Source organism: Leptonychotes weddellii, chromosome 4 (assembly GCF_054177405.1).
Source record: "Leptonychotes weddellii isolate Sample4059 chromosome 4, ASM5417740v2, whole genome shotgun sequence".
NCBI classification, from domain to species: domain Eukaryota; kingdom Metazoa; phylum Chordata; class Mammalia; order Carnivora; family Phocidae; genus Leptonychotes; species Leptonychotes weddellii.
In genome coordinates, this window is record NC_138372.1 from 64,612,562 (window position 1) to 64,639,967 (window position 27,406).

General features: G+C 41.6%; 1 protein-coding gene across 2 annotated transcripts in view; it reads right to left on the bottom strand.

Moving 5' to 3' along the window:
* Nucleotides 1-6,903: 6,903 nt before the first annotated feature.
* Nucleotides 6,904-27,406, bottom strand: part of LOC102731882 (uricase) — a 78,432-nt gene continuing 57,929 nt past the window's right edge. For both annotated transcript variants that reach the window (XM_081818674.1, XM_006736944.3), the window contains exons 3-8: nt 25,227-25,343; nt 25,048-25,126; nt 14,529-14,715; nt 12,625-12,748; nt 10,546-10,629; nt 6,904-8,276 (exon numbers count right to left, since the gene is read on the bottom strand). In XM_081818674.1, the coding sequence (XP_081674800.1) occupies nt 8,202-8,276; nt 10,546-10,629; nt 12,625-12,748; nt 14,529-14,715; nt 25,048-25,126; nt 25,227-25,343 (666 nt within the window). In that variant the 3' untranslated portion in view covers nt 6,904-8,201. The remainder of the gene's footprint in view (nt 8,277-10,545; nt 10,630-12,624; nt 12,749-14,528; nt 14,716-25,047; nt 25,127-25,226; nt 25,344-27,406) is intronic.

The following is a 27,406-nucleotide window of genomic DNA, read 5'->3' on the forward strand; positions in this document are numbered from 1 at the left end:
GTGTGAGGGGAAAGCCTAGAACAGAACCTTTATTGAGGTTTCCATGGAAAGGCAAACCAGGGAAGAGCTTAGGATTGGCTGGTTTGAATAATTCTGTCAGGCTTTGGGGCATAGGAGCTGTCTCTTCTCTAGCTGTCTGATTTCTGGCCCTGGATTGACTTAGGACAGAAGAAATATTGGTTTGGTATGTGAGTTAGATAAAGGAGGTGGTTGGATCAGACATGAGAGAATGCTCCTAAGTAACTTTCCTATCTTTAGGAATTAGCTACCCCTTGGGAGGGGCAATCTCTCACTGGGTCTGTGAGGCCCACCAAGATGTCAAAACATAAGATACAGAGAATAAAAAGCATAATTAATACATATAGTTCCATTCACAGATCTCTTCCTTCTTCCCAATCTGCCAATCTTTTTCTTTCCAAGAGCCTGACCAACCAAGCATTTGCCCATGAATTTATATATATTCTTACCTAGGGCCACTTTCTTTCCACACTTTTCTTTCTTAGATGACCCTTTGGTGCATTTCCTAAAACTTTATTCATTGAGAGGATTTCCCTTCAATGCTGTCATAAGAGTCCCCTCCTCTTATGACCGTAAGGGTGAGAGGTGCTGGAGAAACACTGGTAGATGACATGAAGGTCGGGTCCCACATACCTTTCTTGTGTCCTCTAGCCCTACTTGTGCCTGATTCCAGATCTATCATTTCCATCTTACAATGGATTGCTGCTGGGCTCACCAAACCCTAATACTTGGTGGGTTTGGTAGAAACCAGCTCATGATGAACAGCTCTGGACACAAAGTCCCTCCATGTCCCATAATCAGACATTTGTCTTTACCAAGACTCAATAACACACCAGGAGTTATTTTTCTTTTTCTGTTTTTTTTTTAAAGATTTTATTTATTTATTTTGACAGAGAGAGACACAGCGAGAGAGGGAACACAAGCAGGGGGAGTGAGAGAGGGAGAAGCAGGGTCCCCGCTGAGCAGCGAGCCCGATGCGGGGCTCGATCTCTGGACCCTGGGATCATGACCTGAGCCGAAGGCAGACGCTTAACGACTGAGCCACCCAGGCGCCCCAGGAGTTATTTTTCAAATAGTGAATAATTCTCGGCTATAGATGGCATGCTCCAGAGCTGTAGGAGTCAATGTTGTAATTTTCCTACTGGGGCTTTCTATAAACCCCAATACAATAACTTCCTCAGTCAGGTACATTTCTAATAGCGTAGTGTCTGCTAATTCATATGGCTGAAGCATCAGGAATGTTTGCACCCAGCCTGGACCTGCTTTGGACCCCACACAAAGCTAGAAGACTTTGTCACCCAGTAAATGGGTTGGACCAGTATTCCCATTGGAATATCCCAGTGAAATATGATGCCTCCAAAACTTGGAAAGACTACCAGGCACTGTGCATTCTTCTTAGTGGTAGAAAGTTTGAGATGCAGTAATGTGCCTTTTGGAAGAGATATCCTGGAACACCCTAGAGCAGAGGTCATGAAACTCCCTATTTAGGCCAGAGATTAAATATTTTAGGCTTTGTAGGCCAAATAGTCTCTATTGCAACTACTCAATACATAAACAATACCTAAGCTGTGTTCCAATAAAATTTATTTACAAAAACAGATGGTAGGATAGATTTTTCCAACTCCTGTCCTAGACCACTGGACTCCTAAAAACTTCACTAACATGGTGGGCTCCTGATAGGTTTCTCCACCATTCTCTAAAGTACAAGCACCACTTCTTGCTTTTCCAGTTCCATTAACATGATATCATGGGTACGATGAACCAATGTGATGTTCTGTGGAGTGTCCAGATGGTCCAGGTCCCGGATAGAAAAAGTAAGAGATTAATGTAGTCCTAGAGCGAGACCATAAATGTATACAGTGGGCCATCCTATGTGAATGGAAAGTGCTTCTGTTCTTCTTCTTGATTTAAAAATCTGACGAGGGGGCGAGCACCTGGGTGGCTCAGTGGTTAAGCATCTGCCTTTGGCTCAGGTAGCGATCCCAGGGTCCTGGGATCAAGCCCCACATTGGGCTCCCCGCTCAGCGGGGGTTCTGCTTCTCCCTCTCCCTCTGCCCCTCCCCCATCTAGTGCTCTCCCTCCTCTCTCTCACTGTCTCTCTCTCTCTCAAATAAATATCTTTTAAAAAAATAAAAATAAAAATCTGATAGGTTTTGTCCAAAACCCTCAGGATCCAGTCCCATGTATAATCCTCCAGCTCTCGTACACATTGACTGAATCTTTGCCACTCTTTTGGCCTGTAAGCCCCTTCCTACCTTATAAGTCCAAGCATGTCTCTGGCTGGTATATGATGTAACTTGACCCTATTTATAGGTCTGGTATCCTGAATGGGAGGTGAAAATAGACTCCAAGGGGACATGCAGAAGGCTTTGCACTGTCTTCAAGCAAGGGTGGCAGTGCTAGATTTTAACAGGGAAGAGTAGTCTACTTCTGCAGGCCCAGAGAATTCAGGGAAATCTGAAGATTCAAGGTTTCAGGTGCATCAATCAGGAGCCTGACCTTGGTGTGTGGACCTCTCAGAACTGAAAATTCAATCTTCCTTGGAGCTCTGCTCTTCTTATAATTAAGTCCTAGGCCTGATCCTAATTTTTTTCTATCATCTGGTTGTAGATTTTCTTCATAGCCTACCAAGGAGGTCCTCTTGCTTTCATGCTTTGCATTATATTGGTTATTAATCATCCTCATCTTTTTATTGTCTTTCTTAATGTATTAATGGTTCTCAGCAATACCCAAACAAATTCCATCATCCTTATAATAATTATTATCCCAAATCTCTCAAGCATCCAGGATATTATCACTGCCAGAATATTCCCTTCCTCCAGTATCACATCCCAATTCACCTCAGGGGATAGTTTTAACCATCGCATAATTATAACATTCCAGGAGCTCATCACCAGCTGGACAGTGGGTGGTTCAGCTCCCACAACCCCATTTTAAAGCCTCCTTCCTAAAACACTCTTAGATCCACAGGTTGGCTTCCCTAAGAAATGTACAGTGAGACCCCGAGATTTTCATGCAGCTTTATTAAGGATCACTTCCTGGAACAATGCCTGTGAGCAGCGAAGGAAGCAGGATTGGGCAGAGAGAGAAGTTGGATTATGATGCCATTGCAACAAAGACCTCAGTCAGTTAGGAGCTCTGGGGCTGGAGTGTCCCCGCAGAGTTGTCCCAAATGAGGCAGAAGGGTCGGGACTTTGTATCTCCTACACTAACCAGCACTGGATGTGAGCGGCTCCCAGGTGGCGGGTATAAACTGGGGTGAGGCAGCTTCCTTTAGCCCAGAGCAATTCCTGCAGAGGGACCCAATGATAAGCAAGCAGAGGCCAACACTTCTGGCATCTGAGTGCTTTGGTGCCAAGGGAGATTTGGGTGATACACGCTATCTGTAACAGGAGTTTACTACCCATTTTATGACCCCAGGGGAAACATTAATGCCTGTGAGCATGGCAGAGCCAAGGATGGAAACGAGCCTGAGAACATGAAGCCATCCCTGAGTGGCCAGATCAATCCTGAGACAGCTTACCTCTAAACTTCTTAAGTAAACAAGATGTCCTTCTAGTTGAAGACACTCTGAGGTATTTTGTCACTTGCAACCCAAAACATTTTAACTCATGCATGCATTATCTCAGTTAATCCTCAGTTCCTCTGTAAGGTAGTTACTATTATGAGACTCACTTCAAAATTACAGAACTAAAGTTTAGGGTTACTTGCCCAAGGTCACACAGCTAGAAATTGGAGAAGCCCAATCTGAAACTGAGCACAATCTAGAGCCAAAGTCCATGCTCTTCACCCTTTTATAGACATCGATGTGACAGCTGATGAAGCTGAAAGGGGGATGTGACTATCCCCCAGGTATGAAGGAAACAGTAGCCTATGTGTAGCTGAAGATCCAGTATGCACTAGAAGAGCTGCTCTCAAGAAGCTCACTGTCCCCTGACTCACAGGAGTCGGTTGAGTGGTGCCCCCCACCAATCCTATGTTCATGCCTTAATTTGGAACCTGTAATTGTGACCTTATGTGGGAAGAAGGTCTTTGTAGATACCATTAAGGATCTTGAGATAAAGAGATCACCTTGGGTTATTTGGGTGGGCCCTAAATCCAATGACAAGTGTCCTTATAAGAATGACACAGAGGAGACAGACAGAAGAGGTAATGTGACCATGGGGGACAAGCCAAGACACCAAAGAAAGTACCAGAAGCTGTAAGACCAAGGACAGAATCTCCTCTAAACTTTTAAAGCAGACACAAACCTACCAACTACCATGACTTTGGGCTTCTGGCCTCCAGAACAATGAAAGAATACATTTCTGTTGTTATGTACCATCAAGTTTGTGTTACTTTGTTATGGCAGCCCAAGAAACTAATATACCTGGGGTCCTTCTCTCTTGTTTGTTTATTTATTCATTTATTTGGCAAAATTTGTTTTATTAAAGTGGTATAGAACTGAACCTTCAGTTTCTCCAGGGTATGTCTGCAAAACCCAATTGAAGTTGTTTTTTTTTTAATTTTTTAATTTAAATTCAATTAGCCAAGGTATAGTACATCATTAGTTTTTGAACACACTTATTTCCCTTTCTCATATAAAGGAATCAGTATGCCTCTCTTCCAAGTTTGGTTGAATGTATTCCTTATGTGGCAGATTTCCAATGGAATCCTTCACACTTTAAGGATTGAGAGTAAACCACTTCCATGATGGATGTTGAGGCACCTGTAGAGGTGTGAATGAGCGTTTTGCTGAGAGGACGGTCCATAGCTATTCTTTCTCAATAGGATATCCATAGAATCCAAAAACTTTAAGAATTCCTGAGAAAGAGTCTGAGCAAATGGAAAAACGAAAGGCAGCTGAGCTCTGAGAGAAATGAGAACAAAGACTATGAAAAATACAAAGAGAATAAGTTTCCAATATTTGGAAGCAGGAAGAACCCAGTGAGTCAGAAGGATTGAAATCCAGGTCTTTAGAAAGAAGCCTTGGTTTCCTCTTGAAATGCAGGCGAGGAAGCAGAAGTTACAAAGGTTTTGCAAAAGAGAGTACAAAAGGCAGTCTGGTCAGTCCCAAGTCTGAAGGGGAAAAAAAAAAATGCTCTTTCTGGACAGAGGGCTAGGACGTTCAAGGGAAGTTCAGATTTCTGTAGTTAAATCTTGCATGTGGTTGAAAAAGGTAAATTCTGTTTCAATAACAAACAAGAAAAACATTGTTTCCAAAGAGTGATTTCTATTATATTGGGAACAAAGGGAGAAAAAACAGGTGACTGAAAGTGAAGAGAGGTATGAACTTAAGTCGGACTCTAAAAAGGAGAAAGAATGGAACATATTTTCTGAGCCTGTTTATGAAAAGTGGGAGATGAAATTTAGAGGATTTCGACCAAGTCTTAGAATTCTGGCTGCCAAAACCACAAGCCCCAAATGACAGCTGATCCCTTGAGGCCATGCAAACTGCCTCCCAGGCAGCAAATGGACTGGAGTCACCTGCATTACTCCCCCCCTGACTTGAGAGCGGGTTGGGGGATGCCTGGGGGGAAGGCAGGGGAGAGCGCTGGAGAGCAAGTCTGCTTCCCAGAAAAACTGGCACAGAGTCCAGGTAGGCTTCTTTAACGAAATTACAAAGTGTTTTGATACAAATGAGCTCACAGGTGTTTCCAGTTCAGGCTGGTCCGCTCCTCTGCGGGCACTGGCAAAACCAGGTGAAACCCCCAGCCTGATTTTCAGCACATAGTTTACGATTTTAACCACAAGAAAACATCCTTCCCAAAATAGGAATCTGGTCCTTGAAAATTTCAGACAACAGGCTTTCCTGCCACACCACTGGGACATAGCATCTAATAGCTCATGTGCAGTCCCTTACAATAAATGTTTTAAGAGCTCAGGAGAAACAAAAACGCACGTGTGTATAAAATGGGCCCCAATTTCTAAGGATTCTGCTCTAATATGGATTTCTTCTCAGGAGCAACTACAGTGTTTCTAAAACTTATATGACCAAGAGAATATCTAGCAAGAGGGCCTGATTAAGTTTTTGTTCTCGTTGTTTGTTTGTTTTTAGAAAAAAAAATCACGTTAAACTCTCAATTGCTCTTCAAACTGGATCATCAAATCAGCAGAGGAATAAAATGTACCAGCTATTTGGCCATGCAAGTGACATGCTGTAAGCACATTTTGTAACCTGAGTATTCAATGTGGCACAAAACTTTCCTTATCAAATTATTTCTTCCTTCTTATCTCATGTTCTTTCCCAGCAGGCACGAGCCTGTGCCTGGCCTCCAGCATCTTCTAGGGCTCCCTGCGCTCAGACCTCCCATCTCCCATCTCACTCACAAAGGCCAATGACGATTTTCTACTTGGGTCTAATAACACATGAAAAGAAGGCAAGCTATTTCATTTAGCAAACACATATAGAAATTTCTGTGTGTCGGGCATAAATACGACCACAGCACTGTACAGACATTAACCCATTTAGTCCTCAAAAAACCTCTGAGATTCTATTCTCACCTCTATTTTATAGATGAGGACACTTGTCATATAGCTAGTGAGAGGTGGATCCAGGAGTGAAGTGAGTTTGTGAAATTAAACACTACGCATGCTAGCTTAAGGTATAGTACTAGAAAGGGGGGAGAACGAAGCAGAGTTATCAAACAATACTAAGCACTCATATGTAACCATTTATAAAAAATGGAGATTTAAGAAAATTAATAAATGGAGATTTTTTAAATGGAGGAAGGTTATCTAGAATGTTCATGTGGACAGGTTTTCATCATGGGCTTCTAAAATTACAGTTTATGAAGCTTTATGGTATATATCTATATACAATAACAGTATTAATCAACTGATATAAAGATAATCCGTCAAATCTGTGTACACCTTTAAATCATCAATTATATTTATTTCTCTGATTATAAAAGTAATAACTCTTCATATTTGGAAGATCCAGAAAAGCACATCGCCAAAAAAAAAAAAAAAAATCACTCCTAATCCCACCATCTAGAAATCATCATCACTGATATTTTTTTAAAGATGTATATATTTATTTGAGAGAGAAAGAGAGAGAGCTCTTGCACAAGCGAACAAGGGGAGGGGCAGAGGGAGAGAGAGAATACTGAAGCAGACTCCCCGAGCATGGAGCCCGATGCAGGACTCAATCCCAGTACCCTGAGACCATGACCCAAGCTGAAACCAATAGTTGGCAACTCAACCAACTGAGACACCCAGGTGCCGCATCACTGATATTTTTATAGAGAGAGTCTCTCGTCTTCTTTCTTTATGGATATTCATTGATTGGTGTATTGACTTAGCATTTATTAAATGTGCTCTTTTTGGGGCGCCTGGGTGGCTCAGTTGGTTAAGCGACTGCCTTCAGCTCAGGTCATGATCCTGGAGTCCCGGGATCGAGTCCCGCATCGGGCTCCCTGCTCGGCGGGGAGTCTGCTTCTCCCTCTGACTCTTAGGCTCTCTGTCTCTCATTCTCTCTCTCAAATAAATAAATAAAATCTTTAAAAAAAAAAAAAATAAATAAATGTGCTCTTTTTGCCAAAGTGATGCATTATTCAAAGAAAAACAAGTTATATTTTTTTCAGTGTCTACTAAATATTCTCTAAGAGTTGTAAAAGTCATAAAACCAATACATTAAGATTGCAAAAGTACATTTAGAATAGAAATAAGCTCCCAGTGATTCATATACTAGAGCATTCTTAGAAATTCAAATATTCAGTCTAATTGAAGTCACAATGGTGATAGCTTTCAAAATATGATTTCGTCATTACCTGAATTGCCCAGAGCAAAGTTTTAGCATCAGTAGGTTGAAAACAATGCATACTCTTAAATTTGTGCACAAATTAATTGATAGAGCATATCCGTTAATTCATGATTATTTTCTTAATACATTGATTCTAAAACTTCTCTAAGATAGGAAGGCACAAGACAACTAAAAGGCAATATTGACTTATGACTATTCTCATACTGCTTAGCATTTGTGAAGTAAACTGTATCCGCCACGCATGTTATAATTACTAATCACAAAACACCTCGCTGAGCTAGTAGTAGAAGAAGTCTTTCCTACAGGAGGAAACTTAACGCTATAAATCAACACTCTAGTTTGAACATTTGCATGGCTACATGCTATGATTTCCAGCATCACAAGAGGCTGAAGGAATTCCTCAGTTGAGAGTAGACTTCCAGTGGTGGTGGCTACAATGTCACAGCTTCGAAGCCAGTTTCCTCTTGACCGTCCCAGTAATTTTGCCATATGGATTGTCCAATGGTAGCAAGACCTGTAGAAAAACCACATGGCAACTTCAGAGGCATTAAAATAGGCCTCTCCTTTTTTCTGTGAATCAATAGTAAGTCAACAACAAAAACAACAACTCACTAAACAGGAAAATGGATGTGCCCTACAGTCATTCAGTTATTTCAAGTATGGGAATGCCTTATTTTTCTGGCAATAGTTGAGAGATGAGTTGATGGTCCCGAAAATTAAAGAGTTTTGGAAAAATTTTAATCACTGGGATATGAATGTTTCTCAAATGCATTATATATCCCCCTGCTTTCTCAATAGAATGTGGTGAACCTAATTTGACTTTTGCTTGATGATTCACTTTGAACATCAGTCATTGTCCAATGCTCTAATACCGCCAGGCCCTTAGGAACCTGTGAGGTCCTCGGGGCTGTTAGCCCAATACTAAATGGCTCCAGACAGCTGTGAATTTAGAGCGGTTCTGTCTTCCCACCCTGTCATTTGTCACTTCTCTGCAGTTGTCAGTGTGTCCTGACTCCCTGCTTTCCATGTGTTGCCTTCTCTTTGTAGCCGAGATCAGCTCCAGCCATCCCCAAAGTGCAGACACAGACCTGGGCCAACTTGTTCAGCCTCTCAGGTGCCTTCATGCAGAGCCCTGGCCCGAAGGAACTGGGCCTTCCTGCCTCGGGGTCCCCACCCGTTCTTCAGGTGGGAGCTGAGGAAGCTGCCAATCTGACTTCTTGGGTATAGAGACACAACCGACAAGCCGGCAACAAGTTTTTGAGCTGGGATCGGTGCAAGCCAGAGGTGTTTGGGGGCCCTGAGGAGACCTCCTTTCTCTGCTAGCTTCCTGGGCTAAGCACTGTCCGAGTCATGACACTTGGCCCTTTTCTGTTTGGGGTCCCTTTGTTTTACCTTTGGTGGACATGGCCAGGATTACTTTCAGGTCCCTCTCCTGCTCTTTAGAAGGTAATTGCTTTAAAAGGCTTTATGGGTGGCTCAGTCATTAAGCGTCTGCCTTCCGGCTCAGGTCATGATCCCAGGATCCTGGGATCAAGCCCCACATCGGGCTCCCTGCTCAGCGGGAAGCCTGCTTCTCCCTCTCCCACTCCCCCTGTTTGTGTTCCCTCTCTCGCTGTGTCTCTCTCTGTCAAATAAATAAATAAAATCTTTAAAAAAAAAGACTTTATACTCTAATTAATGGTATTCTGGTAATCACCATGCTTTCTTTTCCTTCCACCGCAGTAAACATTGTTGCCTCTCTGCTCAGCTGAGTGAACAGTACCTGGGATCAAGGTTGCTCTCCTCTGCCACTCAGAGTTCTCTAGCAGCTATCCCAGGCACCTAAGCATGACCTTCGTTTCCCAGTGCTGTTCCCCAGCCTCCACCTGCAGCTGTGGTGGTGCAGAACCCCACACAGCCCAGAAACACAATTTGCAGAACAGAAACAAGGTGACTGGCCAGAGGACTGTGGCTAAGAAGAAGGCTCCTAGATCAGCAGGCCTAGAATTCTATGGCCGCACAGCCACGTTGATAGATGGTCCCTCCCCCTACACACTAAAACAAGCTATCAAGATGATGTTTTTCAAATTCTAGAAGCCTATGAAAGGATGGATCAAACAGAGAAATGCTACCATTCTGAAAGTGGTTCGAGAGGGGAAGGACAGTTCTAATCTCCAAGGCCCTACTATTTCAGGCTATTGAGTCAGCCACTCCCACTTGGTTTAACCTTCTGTCATGGCTTAAAACAAGTCAAGGTAAGTGTTTTTTTCCAAAACAAGGTTTCCTTTCAAAAAGTACACTTCCTCATCTCACTTTCTGTAATTGCAATTGGAAACACGAACACTCTCATTTCTCTGTTGACATTTTCTGTTTATGTGCTACTTAAATTGACGACTTAATCCAAAGTTAAAGACGATGAAGGAAAATGAAAATAGAATCTTTTTCTTCTTGTCGTCGCCTCATCATGGAAGAATAATGAAGCCGTGACCTTGGGTGGCACTTTTCGGAGAAGTAGATCTCAGAGCTGTCTCTTCTGGCACACTCTGTGCTTGCCTTGTCTTTTACTCCCTGCAGCCTCCAACCCTCCTCCACAATCCCTCATCCACTTCTAGCGTACTCCAGCCTCAGGTACCGAAAGGCCCAGAGTCTAAGAGGACTCTAATCAGTGGCAACTATAAATACTTCGAAAGCAACAACTGTGAAGAGTTTTGCTTGACGATACTATCATCTCAAATTTATAAAGACAAGTAAGGGTGTGGGGCAGGAGGGTGGATATGCTTTAAATATTTTTAAAGTTCTCTTACCTCTTCCTTGTTGATCAGTCCCATTTTGGACATGTCTATGTTAAAGTAGTGCATGTTGGGCAGGCTGATTTCCATGTCTTCTATCTGGAATCCGAAGTAATATGGATCACATTGGGCAATTGAATCTCTCTCCCCTATCACTCCTCCCCTGCAACCCACCTGCCCAGTAGCCCATTACTCAAGTTCTACCTCTGTCCCTGAGACACCCTCTGGTGATCCTCTACTCCTTGACACAGTTGTCTCCTGATAGTCCTATTATTAGATGGTGGACCCACCCTTTTCCCCTCCAAGTACACAATCTGTTCTCAGAAAAGTAAGAGTTCCTTGGGTCAGAAAGCTGTGAGACCTTCGGTATCCAACTGGCCTCCTGGTGCTGGCCAGTCAACCTCTTAAATTCTTCCTCAGTCCATTTCCTCCTCTCTAGGCCTGTCCCAAACATTTGCAGGCCCTGGGGTAAGGCCCACATACCAGATGTTTAAAGATATGAATAAAAAAATTAAAAAATAAAGTTATGAATCAAGCAAGAAACTTTTAAGTGAAATATGTTCTATCCTTCCAACTTGACAAATATACCTTCATAACAACCTGGAAGGCCAGGATGTCATTTAGAATTCTCTGACTGCTTACAATGCCATGCCAGGATGTGGTAGTATGTGAAGAGCCAGACCCCAGCCCCTGGCCCATCCCACCTTCTCTTTTGGACTCACATGGGTGGACACCCTTGCTTACATGTCAAGTCTCATCCTTACCTCCTGCAAACATCTGCCCCTTCACCTACTCTCAGGCCTAAGGGCATAATCTGCCTCCAGAGGATGGATCTGAGGAAGAGGTTTGCACAGTTTCTGAAAGTAGTCTCAGGGTTATTTGGGCAGTTAATTCTGTGCTGCAAGGATTCAGAGAATGATCTAGAAAGGGATGTGTGGGTCCCTGAAGGTTTTGTTGCTTTGGCCCCATTGACTCTTCATCCAGTGAAGAGGGGTACAGCCAGAGAAAGCCTTGGAAAGTACTGAGCCATGGCAGGTATCCCTCTTGCCCAGGTCTAAGGGTGGTACACTTCCTCTCCAGCCCATCATGGAACTAAGTTCAGGCCCTTCTTGCGAGATTTCTGCTTCCCAAAAGCCTCCAACAGATCTCCTTGTCTGTAATCTATTGTTCTTTTAATTTATCACCCTTTTTTAGAGTGATCTTTCTAGAGTGCAAATCCAGTAGTGCCACACCTTGCTTAAACCCCTCCGTGACTCCCAAGAGCTTTCAGGTTAAAGTACAGACTATAAACAAGCCCACAAAGATCCTCCTGATCTGGTTCCTGCCTCATCCCTAGGCACATGGAAAGACTTTCACTCATGGAGCTTCACATATGGCAATCCTCAACAGCAAATGACCGTTCTATGATGCCTCCTTCTCTCTATACCCACCATGCTCCCTCACCCTTGAGGGTGAACCCAGAAAACCCCTACTTGTCCCTTAAGACTCAACCCAAACACCTCTCCCTCAGAAAGCCTGGCTGGTCCTATGCCCCATACCTGAGTTAGATGCCTTTCCCTGTATTTCCATAATAGTCTATGCTCTACTGCATCATTAATTTACTTATTTTTTTTCTTTTACTCAATGATGGACTCTTTGAGGGTAGGCACCCTGTCTAATTTGTCTTTGTATTCTTCATGTGTTAACCGAGATATAATAACCATCCAATAACATCGGATGGATGGATGGATGGAATCTGTCTGCATCTATCTTTCATTCCCTGGCTACCCTGAAACATAGACCCTTGGCCTAATTATTCCTCAGTCAGGGCATTTCAGTGTCCTGATATGAGGCTTAAATTGTGGCAGGTTGAAAAGACCCACAGAATTTTCAACAAGCCTAAAGAACTATAGCAGTGGCCTGTGTTTTCAGGTTGGACAGATTTTTCCATTTTTTGCTCTCTTCTCACTTGCTATAACAAGCTTTTGAACAACAACAGATGTCATTTTTCATGTGTCTTCCACTGTCTTATTTTAACTCTCAACTCTTTGTCAGAGCTGACGGGAGACACAACAAGTTCTCTTAGTCTTCAAGACGGCAAGTGACAAAACATACCTCAGGAACCCGGCTCAAAGAGTGTACCTGGATGTCATAGAGGGTCTTCTGGACAGAGGGTGAGTACTCTCCTTTGTCATAGGGTCCAGCAAATTTCTCCAGGACAATGTCCCGAACAGTATCCCTAAAACACAGAAAAGAGACCTGAGGACTCGTAGAGTGGTCTTTTAGGAATACACTATAAAGCGGGGAAGTGGTGACCTTCTGTCCCCCCAGAAAACAATTTTATTGCTGATTTTAGAAGAGATTAATATCCTGCAATGCCTTCCTCCTGAAAACACCTCACTTCCGATTTCCCTACACACACACACACACACCCTATTCAACAAAAGTATTGTCACTAGGCTATCTTCATCATCTGGAACTAGGGTCCACTGGGCATTCCAGAGTAAATCTTCCTCACATTTGAAGAACCCATGAAGAGGACTTCTAAGTACGCTAGTGCTCTTACTGCTCAGCTTGGCCATTTCTTTGCATTATTATATTTTTAGGGGTTTTATTCTGTGCCAGGCTCCGTGTTAAGGATTTTATGTGATTACTTCATTGAATTCTCTCAATATACCTGAGGCAGGTACTATCATTATTCCCAATTTAGACATGAGCAATCTTTTTTTTTAAAAAGATTTTATTTATTAATTTGAGAGAGAGAGAGAATGAGAGAGAGAGAGCACATGAGAGGGGGGAAGGTCAGAGGGAGAAGCAGACTCCCTGCTGAGCAGGAAGCCCGATGTGGAACTCGATCCTGGGACTCCAGGATCATGACCTGAGCCGAAGGCAGTCGCTTAACCAACTGAGCCACCCAGGCATCCTAGACATGAGCAATCTTAAAATGTAAATGATCCACACTAAGTCCCTCTCCTTAGTGGGAGGCCCAGCTAAGACCCTGATTCTGCCATGTCCAATTTTGTGCTCTTTCCAACAGAAATACATCAGCCTGCGGCCAAGGGGGAACACTTAAAAAAGGAAAAAGAAGATTGAGGTGAGGTTCTCTGTAAGCATTTTCAAACCCATCACGTAATAAAAGGAGTAGAGCAAAACTACGCCAGTAGGAGGAAGCTACCAGGGGGCAGATTCCAGCTTATCAGAAAGTAACGTTTCTAACAATTAGAACTTCAGCAGAGGAATGAGATGCCTGGTCAAAAAGCAAACTCAGAGTCCAGAGGCCTAATTACTGCTTGTCAAGGATATTATAATAATAATCACACCTTTACGTTGTTAAGGCATTTATCATTTATAAACTGCTTCTGTGAATATCGTCTCATTTTGAGTTTAGCCTACAGTGACCAACTGTCCCAGTTTACCTATGACCAAGGGGTTTCCTGGGACATGGGACTTTTAAGTATCAAAATCAGAAAAGTCCTTGGCAAACTGGGGTGAGCTGGTCATCCTCATGTAGCCCTCTCTGCATCTACTATGAGGTAGTAAAGCCAAATATCATTAGCCTCGCTTGATACAGTGATTCTTAAAGTGTGGCTCCTGGGCCAGGAGCATCAGCATCAGCTGGGAGCTTACTAGAAATGTAAGTTCTCAGGCCTCACCCCAGACCTACAGAATCAGAGCCTCTGGAGGTGGGCCCAGTAATCTGCATTCTAACAAGCCCTCCAGGTGATTCTGATACACAATGATGTTTGAGAACTGATGTAATCAATTGAAAAACAGAGGGTCAGGGAAATTAGGTGATCCATTCAAGGTCATTTTAGCTAATAGCATCTAGGATTTCAGTGCAGATTTACTAATTTGAATCAAGAGCATTGTCTTTCTGCTATCCAACAGAAGGGACTCCGAACAGTGGGGAGGTTGACTTGGATGGCCTCTAAGTTGCCCTTTCAGATAGAAGCATCTATGACCTTGGGGCCCGTGGGAAGAGGGCAGAGGTGGTGCCAGGCCTTAACACAAGCTCCTACCAGATAGCCTCAAAATGCGTGTCTCTGCCCTGGTGATAGCGCCATTTGCAGTATACTTGGGTGGCAAAACACCGGTCCTTCACCTCGGGGAGGGTGGTGAATTGGTCCTTGATGAATCCTTCAAAACCAGACTGGGTCGTTTTCAAGACCTTGAGGTCTTTGATTCCAGAATGAATGACTGGAGGTCCTGTTTTAAGTAAAAACGCAAGAAGGAATAAGGTAATAAAATAGTGTCTTCTTACTGATACCTAGCTCCAAGGATCCTGGCCATTAAAACATGGTGCACTGTTTGAACAAATAACTACCTCACTGCCCATATTTTCTGTCTCCCTGTCTCCTCTGAAGTCCAAGTGATGAGGATGGTGTGCCTTTCTCTCTATCTGGATTCCATGACTCCCCACCTTTCTCCAGCCCTAGGAACTGAAGGTCGGAGACTAAACCTTCTTGTTGTGTTGAAACCCACAGAAATGAACACCTTCCTCTCAGCTACACGTGTAGGTGACTTCTAGGCCAAATACCTTCTACTTTTTGAGCTCTCCTTTACTCAACAAATAATCATGCTGATTAGTAAGCTCCTCCAGAACAGTTCTTTTGTTTGCTACTCTGACTGCCTTTATGGGTTAAGGGAGAGTTAGTCCTCATCTTGATCATCTACACTGGCTGATGGCTCCAGTGATCATCAGACCCTCAGTTCTCTTGTGGTCATGAGCTCACTGAAACCAAACAACCTCATGAATGGGTAACATTGTGGACCTGGCTCAGCCTAAACAGAGACTGGGACGATGAGGCACTGACCCATAGGGCATAGATCTGCCTAAATGAATACCCATAATGGCTTTTGGTTTGGGCTGAAGGAGAAGGGACAAAGTTGGTTCATGGGGACCTGGGGGAGAGAGGGCAGAGTTGGCAAAAATGGAGGGGATGATAAGGCTCTCCTGTAGTCCCTGACAGCATGAGGTGAATGGGGGAGGTGGAGGGATGATAGGTATAATCTGAAGAAGCTATTTACTTGTGTACCAGGCAGTTCTAGCTCGGGGCCCAGGACAGGTGGGGCACAGAGTTAGTGAGGGGAAGATTCTCTCTTTTTCTATGTGGAACACACAGTAGCTCCAGCAGTTTGGTGAAGCCTGAATAGAATATGGCACCAGGTGACATACTGGGACATATTCTGGGACAGTACAGTGTTCTGTAGAGAGCATCATTCTTCCTAAAGAGCAGGGACAATGAGCACAGCCAATGCTGAGCAGAGCCAGTGAAGCAGTAGTGGTACCCAATGGGTGCAAACTTCTCCCTAAACACGTGTGAAACAGACCTCCAGACTGTCAGGAGGTGGGAGAGTTTGACTGGAGAGATCCAGCAGTTTTGTAATGAGAGAAATACAAGGCCAGAAAGATTCAGGAATTAACATCACCATAGACTTATTTGTGCAGGCTGGTGAGGCTGGATGTTCAGGGTGCACTTGGGTACAAACCCCAAGTAGCATGGTGCCATGACAGGATGACTAAGGTCATCTCTTTTCAGTCTTGAAGTTAGGCCTGATTAATATCTCTCTTTCTTGGCTTGTTTGGTGTATAACTCAAGGGCCAGAGGCATCAGGCATCACTATGTTGTACATGGTTTTAGTTGAAGGACAAGAATATAATTCTATCCTCAATTAAAATCCAGGGCAGCTCTTAATAACCCAATAGTTTACATCTTCTCAAGTTGCTGTGGTTAACTCAGGAGCTGTGGAGTTTAAAAGTAGGTAAAAAATGACTATATTTTGATATTTTCCCAGCCACACGTGTACATCTACCAAAGATAGCAATGGCCAGTGGCTAGTGGTAGATCAGCTGATTATATAAGGTCTTCTGGTTGGAGTGTTCCAGGATAATGAGGCAAAACTGAAATGATATTTGTTTAACATTCTGAAGTGCTCTTTGGAAACTACATCTGAAGAAGGATCAAGAGAAAGGCACTAGCAATGACTGCATGCTTTAAGTTGGCTTGATGTAACAGATTTTAGATGTATGAAGACATAGTTATGCAAAATCAGCATTTCTAAATGCTGTGTAGAGCTGATCCAAGTGAGTCTAAGTTTAAAATCCAAGAGGATTGTAGAAGCAATCAATAAGTATCTATTGAATGAATGAGTGAATGCATGCAACAAGATTGATGCACATCAAAGAATAAATATTTCACAGCTTAGTCTCTTTTTTTTCTAGACAGTTCTCTTCCATCAATCTTCACCATTTCCCTTCCTGATCACACCCACCAAACTATAATACACAGCATGGCAGGGGAGGCGGAGGACATCACCATTAGCTGAGAACATCCGGACTATCGGCAAGCGTTTAGTTGCTGCCTTTTTCAGTCTTTATTTTACTTAATCCTCGCAATTCTATTAAGCATTTTTATACGGGAGACTTTCAGTCATTTGCCCATAGTCACATGGCTAGAAACTGGCAGGGGTGGAATTTGAACTCAGCACTTCATTATTTTCTCCTTTGTGGATCCCCTTCCCCATCCCCATGATGTTTTCCCCTTCCTTTAACTCTCCTGATTTTTTTTACAGTAAGAGGCCTTTCCAGGAGACAAGAAGGCTGCCATCTTCACTTCCACAATGTTCTTTAAGAGCCTCAGACAGAATCCTCAGCCTGAAAAATACCATCTCCATTGATCTGAAACAGAAACTGAAGCATCACTTTTAGAAATGGCCCCTGTGTCTGGAAAACTTTTTATTCCTTAAAATTTCCTACTGAAATACAAAGACCCCATAAAGGAGTGACTTCCTAAGCCCATAAACTAATATAACCTACTTCCAATAGTTATCCCTTCTAAAAAAAAAAAAATCCTATAGAAATGAAATGTAGGTTTGCAATAAGGAATGAGGTTAGAGCAAGCAGTGGGAATCCTTGAGTGGGGATAAAGAGAAAGTCAATGAGAACTAAAGGCAAACTTTACCTATTTTATCTTTTCCTATACAGCTGGCCTTTATCACCAACATCCAAGTAAGACAATAAGACATTGGCTCCTCCAATGGTCTTAGTCATAAAAGGATTCCCGGATGCAGTGTTGTCGCATAGTAGTTGAGTTGAGGCCTTGGGACTCAAGATTTCCTGAATTCAAATCTTGGTGCTTTCTGTGCCTCTCCTCCCCTATTTATGAGCACTATTCCCCTCAGAAAATATTTTTTTTTAAAGATTTTATTTATTCATTTATTTGAGAGAGTGAGAGAGAGAGAGCACATGAGAGGGGGGAAGGTCAGAGGGAGAAGCAGACTCCCCGCCGAGCAGGGAGCCCGATGCGGGACTCGATCCCGGGACTCCAGGATCATAACCTGAGCCGAAGGCAGCCGCCTAACCAACTGAGCCACCCAGGCGCCCCCCCTCAGAAAATATTTAATCCCTCTCTAACTTGAGTTTCTCATCTTGAAAATGGAGATGATCACCATAGCTATTTCCTATAATTGATAGATGTCTGAGATAATATCTGTAAAGTACTTATTAGAATGGCTGCCCCACAGAAAATGCTTTCTAAAAGTTATCATGGTTTTGCAATAATTGACTTTTTCTTATCAACTTTAACTACCGAATGTTTCCCATGTTTCACAAAGGCTCATTGGGTTCTGAAAACTACTTCTGACATGCCATCTCTATCTACCTCCAACCCTGCGATGAGATTTATTGATCTCTGAGGAGTGTCAGTTCTGCTAGGCAAATTTTAAATGATCTATTTTCTTGCTAGAATCTGAAAATGAAGAAAAAAGTGTTCTGGCCTCAGTTTCACATAGAATAAAATGTTTTATGTTCCCAAAGACAATTAACCATTGCCACAGTTTTGGCAGAACACAAACCATCTACTCTGGTGTACTCATCATTCTATGAAGAAACAACAACAACAAAAAAACCCTATTCTCTTTTAATGTGAAAAATTTTTCTTCCTTGGCACACAGTAGACACTCTGGATGAAATCAAAGAGCTTATTTTATCTTCTCTGTTGGCGGTGCCCCAGTTTTCTGAACACTGGTACGAACCTGAGCCTTTCAAATTCATGGACCCATCAACTAAAAATATGTTGCCTCACACAGGCTAAAAACAATTCCAATTTATACTAACAGAATTAATTCAACCAAAAGGACTGTCCTTTTCTAGGTTACTTGTCATGAAACCACTTAATCAGCTTTTTTTTCCTTTTTTTTTTTTTTTTTTTTGCCATGGTTATAGAGTAATGCAAAAGAAGATTTTTCACATTTTACTTTGCTAGAACATAATCTTTGCTAGCTTTTAGTGTCCTCCTACACACTTAACAGATTGTGGTTTATCTCTCAAAGAAGCATACATCCTACCCCTTAGCTCTCTAAGGGAAAGAAACTCACTGCAAATTAATAGAAAATAAGCCCAATTCCTTACCTACGCATCAGGTGTCACAAAGCACAAAGCTTTATTGAGCCAAGAAAAAAAAATCCTGTCATGAAGAGGATAATTGCTTCCATGTTTAACACCTCCAAAAAGGACACAAATAGCTAAAAGGAGGATATTTTAAAACTATATTAAATCATTCTAGTAGAAAAACCTCAAACTTGTGAAGTGCTAGAGAAAGTGAAGATTAAATATCATTTGTCTTTGAGAGTCCATTTCACTCACGCAGGGAGAGTGCAAGGTACCTCCGTGCAACTCTGGATGGGGAAAGATGGCGTCAGCCAGGTGGAAGGGAGTTAACTGGGCTTTTGTACAACGAGGTTGTGATCAAGATGATTTTAAAAAACTGTGTGTACTAAAAACTCATCTTTTGGAGAAACTGAAGAGTGTTTCTGTCGTGATATCAAAAAGGACATACACAGCCTTCTTGGCAATGGGTCGTCTCTGTCCTGAGTCTCCTACTTCCTCCCTCTCACTTCTTCTGCCTGCTGAGCCTCTGAAATTACTCTCCTCTAGGACTTCAGTTTCATCACCCCCCTTCCTTAAGACCACCTCCAAGGCCCCACTGGTCTCCATGTTAATAGATTTTTTTTTTTTTACTTCCAGAAGACAGTATCTCTTAGTTGACATGTCTTCTCCATCTACCATTCCTCTACTTAGCTATGCTTTAGCTGAATTTTTATACTTACTGTCAGATTGGGAGGAATTTGATTCTTAAAGAGTTGTGAGTTATAAATCAAATACTGCAGAGGTCTGGGGGGCAATTTAGTCCAAATTAGTGACTCAACCATCTCAGCAACTTCAAGACTTGGCTACGCTTGTCGTTCACGGAGACACATAAGAGAAAGAGTTTGTAGGATCCAGGTTCCTTAGAATGCCTGAACCAATGACTTGCATCACACGTGCAGAGCCTAGCTCTTCTCTCAGAGTTTGGCAAGTCACAAACATAACAGCTGTCATCCCTTTGGGTGAACAAATTTCTCTCTCTCTTCCAGATTCTCCCTTGTAACTAACAGACTTTGAAACAGGTAAAAGTACACTTAATGATGTAGCTTTCAAAGATCCGCTAGGAAAATAGTGTAATGGGAGTTTTACAGCAATTCTAAGGCCTAAAATGGTGCTCGAGATTCAGTAGGCTTTCTATAAGTGTGTGTTCAATTGATAAGAAAGAATCCAGTCCATTAGTTACATATCCTGCTGGGAAGAGTCCCTATTGGGAGTTGCATGGCTGAATGTGTGATTAAGTGCATGTGTTTGAGTGGGCAGAATTCTCCCCAACTAGCTAGCCCCTCACCAAAAGCCTTACTTACAAGTTTGTAACAACAGTCTTTGCCATGTGAATTGGGGTATGGAGGGGCGGGGCTAGATACTGATTATTTTCTTCAGTTAAGCCTATGCAAGGGCATTTCTTATGATAATGCTTGTTCATTGACTTACCTCAAAATACCTGCAGTTTTAGATCTTGGATAATAAGCAAATTAAGAATTAAACTTTGCTACCCTAAGATCATAGATCCTTATTTTCCAAAGAGGGACAGAGTACAAATGTCATTTTTACAAACACAACACTGGCAAATACACATACTCATATACGCGTCCACACACATACTGCATACACTTAAGGCAACAGATCTCTCTTCCCCTACCCTGATCCCTGCCAGCCCTGCATGATATTCAGAGGGACGCTGGACTCTAGATGAGTCAAGCTGGGGCTTCTGGGAACACCACCATAACGACTGGAGTAGCCTGAAGCGTTGCGGCTTTCTGCAGAAAGAAAAAGCTTTCGCCTTATTATGGTGACTAGTTTTTCCATTCTGCAGCAACCAGGTGACTAGAATTCAGGCTGATGATAGCTTCCGGTAATTCCTGGAAAGAACAAGGGTGTAAAGAGCAGACGGTTTTCTTCTTATGATCAGCAGAGCCCTAAACTTGGCCACTCCATTTGCACTTCCAGGCCCTGCTAAAATATTCTTTTGGAAGTCACCAGTGACCCATTTGCCAAACTGCACATTCTTCAGTCTTCTTTCAATCCAAACTTCTGAACTTTCCCATGGCAAACACTGCTTGCTGTTTACTAAATCTGTTTCCTCTTCCTCCTGGGTACCTGGGTAGACTACATTTCCCAGCCTCCATTGCAGTTGGGTGTGGCCGTGTGATTGGGTTCTCTCCAGTAGAAGTGCTGTGCGCTAGTCTCAGGCCTGGTGTTATGCTTGAGGGGTTTCGCCTCCTCCTTTTGCTCCTCCAAGCTCTTTTCTTCTCCTGGTTGTCTGGTAAGGGGATCTGCTCTCAAGGTGACCCCAAAAAGTAAGGATTAAAAAATGTAAGGTTGCATCAACCTGGGTTCCTGAATAACTTCCTGGAGCATAGCATCACCCGAACACACACACACACACACACACACACACACGCACGGGCATGCGCACACGCGCACGCACACACACACACACACACACACATACTGAACCGGACTTTTACAAAAAGCAGTGAGCTTCTTGTATGGAGCCACTACATATGAACCTGTGTGTTGTGTATCCTGTTATCCTAATACGGTCCCTGATTTCTTGAAATGTATTTTTCTTTAAATTCCACGACACCACTCTCTCCAATCTTCCTTCTCTCTCTCTGTCCTTTCTTCTGTCTGACTTTTCAGACTGCCCAACCCATAAATTGGGGAATTTCCCCCAGTCCTCTCACTTTCCTCCTCTCATTTCAAGTGTTTTCCTGAAATGGCTCCTTCTTGCCCACAGCATCACCCACCGTCAGTCTGTTGATGGTCTCCAAATCTACCTCGATCCCTTATTTGTCTCATTCACCAGCTTCCCCCTGAACACTTTTTAATCATATGTGTTCTCCTCAGTCAGTTCCTGCGAGCCCCCAGCTTTAGGGCAACTTTAACCTCTCCTTCTCTGTACCTTCCACCCCTACCCAACCCCTCACACCCATTCAGTACCCTTCAGAAATGCCTCACATAATGCCCTCTCCATCTCCACTTCTCACTGCCTGAGATCCGACTCCATCATTTCTCCATCTCTGCAACAAGGTCCCAAATTTCTCACTACTGCCTGTTTCCTCTAGGCAGTGCACAGTAACCTTGGTCAGAATTACTGAATGGTACACACATGCACACACACACAAAGACCTTTCCTGGGTCTCTATGGCCATCCTAAATAATAATACTAGTAGCTTTCATTTAAGGAGTGTTTCCTATGTGCCAGGTACTGTGCTAAAATGCTTTATATTAATATTTATCTTCTTTAATTCTCTGGGCCATTGAGGTGAACACTGTTATCATCATCATCTCACAAATGAAAACCAATGAGGCAGCATGAGTAACTTTCTCATAGTCACAAAGTTATTAAGTAGTGGAGCTCAGATTCAAATACAGTGTAGTTGGATTCCAACAGCTATGGCTTTACCACCATGCACAACTGCCTCCAGTTTGACCAGTCTTGCTAGCATGCTACACGAGGCCCTTCCAAATCCAGCCCAAATCAATCTCTTGATTTTCATCTCAGCTCTTTACATTCTAAGAACTAGACCCTTTAAACTTGCTACTATTCCTCAAATGCTTTGCCCTTTAAACAAAAATTACTTGCCCAGGATGGTGGTCAGCAGAAGGCAGATGTCCAAGATATTTTAGTTTTCCTCTTCCACTCCTGCATAGGTCCTACCCACGTACATTCTATTTCTCCCACCTGTGATTTTCCTTCCCCTTCTATGCCCAGCACATCCTGAATCATTTTTCAAAAGTCAATTGGAATATTTCCTCCTCCCCTGTCAAGCCTTCCAGACTACCCTGGGAAGAGTTAGGTTTTTGCACCTCTTTGCCTCCCTCGCATAACTTTGATTCCTTCATTGTGATTTTTAGCCCCTGATATTGCAATAAATCTTTCTATAAGTCTATCTCCTGCTATTCATCTACTATAAACTCACTAGGGCCAAGCAATGTCTTTTTCACCTCTGAATTTACAGCCCTAGGATACATAAAAAGTCCTCAAAATCCAATTGTTGAATGAATAGTATTTCAATGAATGACATAAGCGTATTTCATTCATGTTCTCATTTTTTAGTTAGCTCTCCCCAAATCTAATTCTAGCCCCTACTATTATTTTACATACTTGAAAGTCAAAAGAGGGATATACTAAATATTGCAAAATCACTTATGATTTGGTTTAGAGCTGTGCTAGTCAATATGGTAGCTGCTAGCCCCACGTGGCTCTTAAGCACTTGGAATATGGGAAGTGTGAACTGCGATGGCCTGTAAATATAAAATACACACAGGATTTCAAAGACTTAAGTTTTTAAAAAGAATGTGAAATATTTCATTAGTAATTGATATTTATAACATATATAAGGGGCACTGTGGATATATTGGATTAAATAAAATATATTATTAAAATTAATTTCTTTTTTCTTTCCTAATGTGACTACTAGAAAATTTTAATATTACATATGTAGCTTGCATTATATTTCTGCTGGACAATGCCAGTTTAGAGTTTATAATTTTATGAGGCTAGTCAGTGTGGTTTGGGTAACAAAACACTGGCTTGGGGAGGCAGGAAACATTTCTTTCTCTTTCTCTCCCAAAGTCACATACAAAAGGAAAGAAGGAAGGAAGAATGGAATGGAGGGAGGGAGGAAGGAAGGAAGAAAGGAAGGAAGGAAGGAAGAAAGGAAGGAAGGAAGGAAGGAAGGAAGGAAAGTTACATTTCAACTAACTCATAGCTCAGTCAGCAAGTCAATATGTCACATGGCTAAGCATTTGGGGGATTAAAAAATCATTATCTTTTCAACTTAATTTAACAACTAGTTATTCAGTCTCCTTTATAGGACAATAATTACACAACTGTTAATTAAACACTGAGAAGGCTCTGGCTGTGCCTGGAATTTAATACAGGTAGCGAAAATTATTAAATCACAGCTAATACAATAGAACTTTCTAAGGGAAGGTGTTATCCAATAGAACTCCAAAGGGACTTATATTTTATTAACTTTATAATATTTCTGACATTTCTGAGATGCTACCTCCAATTCTTACTGAAGAGAGCTAGAGAAGAAAGAGAAGGAGATACAGCAAAGGAAAGGAAGGGAAGGAGAGGAGAGAAAAGGGAGAGGAGACGAAAGCGAAGAATAATTGAAAAGGGAAAAAGTTCAGAGTCCATGTTCTCAATTTATGATGATCATGAAGTTGTTTTTTTTTTGTTAAGATTTTATTTATTTATTTGAGAGAGAGAGACAGCGAGAGAGGGAACACAACAAGCAGGGGGAGTGGGAGAGGGAGAAGCGGGCTTCCCACGGAGCAGGGAGCCCGATGCGGGACTCGATCCCAGGACCCCGGGATCATGACCTGAGCTGAAGGCAGACGCCTAACGACTGAGCCACTCAGGTGCCCCGAAAGTTTATTTTTTATTAAGATAGAGACCTATCTACCACGTTTGGCTCCATGGTTCTTGGAGGTCCTCTACTCTAACTCATAGCCAATTATTAAACTCTGCTCTGACCATCTCAATCAAGCAGTGGGAGACAAGCTTTGGGAATTTTGATATTTGCTAAGTTCAATCATCAGTACTAACAAGGTCCATATTGTAATTATGTTCCTCAGTTAAGTTTTAAATTTCTTAGTAAATAGAAAGAATGATATAATTGTCATTGCTATTTAAATGCGGTTCATTCTATAGTAATTATGATAATATCAGTGGTCTCATTATGAAAATAAAATGTCAGGGAAACTCGATTGTTATTTACTGGCTCTTTCCTATAAAGATTGTTATAATTATAGCATGGTGTGGTACAAAAAGTACTGGCCAGAAAATTCAGAGATTTGGGGTTTCGTCAGCCTGGACCTTTTTTTTCCCTCACCTCAGAATCAGGTGATAAAAATGATCTACTTCATTCAACCCCTAGATTTGTTGCAAAATGTATTATTTCATTTTTACACTAGGATAAAAAGTAGATAGTTTTAAAATGTACTCCAGAGTCACAATGCTCATTTCCATCTCAGATTTAAATGCCTTCAAAATTCTCTACAGTTTTCCTCAATGCTAATAAACAGAATTGTTTAGAAGAATAAAATACTGAAATTGCTATTGCAGAATCAAAACATGAAAAATATTTTCTCACCACCCCTCATCTGTTCAACCTCACAGAAGTGCGTTCCAGTGGGAGTGTGAATAAATGCATGGACATGCTTAACTCCATTCTGAAAATTAGAAAAAAAAAATTGTTTCCAGTAAAATTTCAGCATATGTCATAAAGCCAATTTCTTTAATTAAGCTGAGAGCACAAATAACTGAGGTAACCTTTTCAAAACGCTTCCAAGGGACTTCTTCCACATAGACTTGAGCTCGGATGACATGGTTGAAAGAAGAAAGAAAATGCTCACAGATGTTCATTGCAAAAGTTTCTATGCTTTTGATCTGTAAAAGGAAACAAAATGCTAGTGACCAGAAACAACTGCCTCATTTAAAAATAATTTTTAAATACCCATGGAGTTCTCTTCCCTGTTCAAATGTTTTTTAGAATCAGAGAAATATAGATTTTGAAAGATTCTGGAGAGGTAAATTGGTCCTTATCTCGATTTTTCACAAGGTCTCCTAAATGTAGTTAATAGATCACCATTACCAGGTGAGACTATCCTGTTTTTAAAAGAAACCTGTTTTGCAGGAAGAAATGTGTCAGTGGATGAGCAAAATGAAACTTAACATTTAGACTCTCCTTACAGTGAGCTCAGTCATCACCCACACCAACTACAGTACCACGGTATACTCCAAAACGCTCTGGTGTCTTTATGACATTGGCCAATGGGCCTCCCAGTCTCCCAAGGAAAAACATTAATGTAGGACCACTTCTGCTTTTTTGCTTTGCAAACAGGCCTTCTATGGACCATCCCCAGCTCTCCACCCCATAAAGCAGCTCCCTACTTTCATACAAATTCTTCATAATAATCTTTAGACAATGGGTTATGGTCTTAGCACAGTCTACAGACGATTTATGTCTGCGCCTAAGGTGGACTATTTGTACAGGTTTCCCCAGAATAGTTCTGTTTTATGCCTCTTTAGCATCTTATTTCACTCTCAGAAGTGTCCTAGTTTAGAAAACAAAAATACTAACTCAAAAAGATGTATGCTCATTGCAGCATTATTTACAATAGCTAAAATATGGAAACAATTTAAGTGTCCATCAGTGGATAAATGGATAAAGAAAATGTGGTGTGTATATACATATATATTTATTTATTTATATTTATGGTTTATATTTATTATTTATACCATATTTATATGGTATATATATGGTGTATATTTTATATATATATAATGGAATATTATTCAGCTGTAAAAAATGAAATCTTTGTATTTGTGATAACATAGATCATAGATGAACCTTGATGGCATTATGCTAAGTGAAATAAGTCAGGAAAAAACAAATACCATATGTTCTCACTTATATGTGGAGTCTAAACAAAACAAAAACAAACAGAAAAAAATCAAGCTCATAGATATAGATAACAGAATCCTGTTTGCCAGGGGAGAGGGGGTGAGCAAAATGGGTGAAGAGAGTCAAAAAGTACAACCTTCCAGTTATAAAATAAATAAGTCATGGGGATATAATGAACAGCACAGCAAATACAGTTAATAATACTGTATTGCCTATTTGAAAGTAGCTAAGAGAATAAGTCTTAAAAGTTCTCATCTCAAGAAATAAACATTTATTTCACCATATATACAACTATCAAATCATTATGTGGTACACTTGAAACTAATACAAAGTTTTATGCCAATTATACCTCAATTTAAAAAAAAATCAAAAGAGAAAAGTGTCTTGGTTTGGATAAGAAATTATATGGTCATTCTATATAGAATGAATAAATTCTAGCTGTTTTTAATATCCAGGTCCATTCCATCACTTTTCTGCATCTCTCACACAGTGCAGGAAATACAGGCATCTGTGTTACCTGGCCCTCTTCTATAGCTCAGGAAGAAAGCCTATTTTCAATTTAATTTTTCAAGAGAGCAATGCCTTTGTCCATAGTCATGTTTGTTTTTTTTTGTTATGTTATGTTAGTCACCATGCAGTACATCATTAGTTTTTGATGTAGTGCTCCGTGATTCATTGTTTGTGTCCATAGCCGTGTTTATGCTTGCTGGGCCACTCTGATTAGCAAGAGAAAGGTTCAGCAGGGAGGAAGGCCTTGCAGAAATTATATTTCAATTAATCTGTTCGTTTCATGCATTCTGAGTGTGGATTCATGCAAAAGCATGAGAACAGAAGTTTTCCAGTCTACATGTCTTGTCTTTTTAGACTTCTTAGCAAATAGGAAAATTATCTTGCTGAGCGAAAAAGATCAATTAGAGAAAGACATGTATCATATGATCTCACTGATATGAGGAATTCTTAATCTCAGGAAACAAACTGAGGGTTGCTGGAGTGGTGGGGGGTGGGATGGATGGGGTGGCTGGGTGATAGACATTGGGGAGGGTAT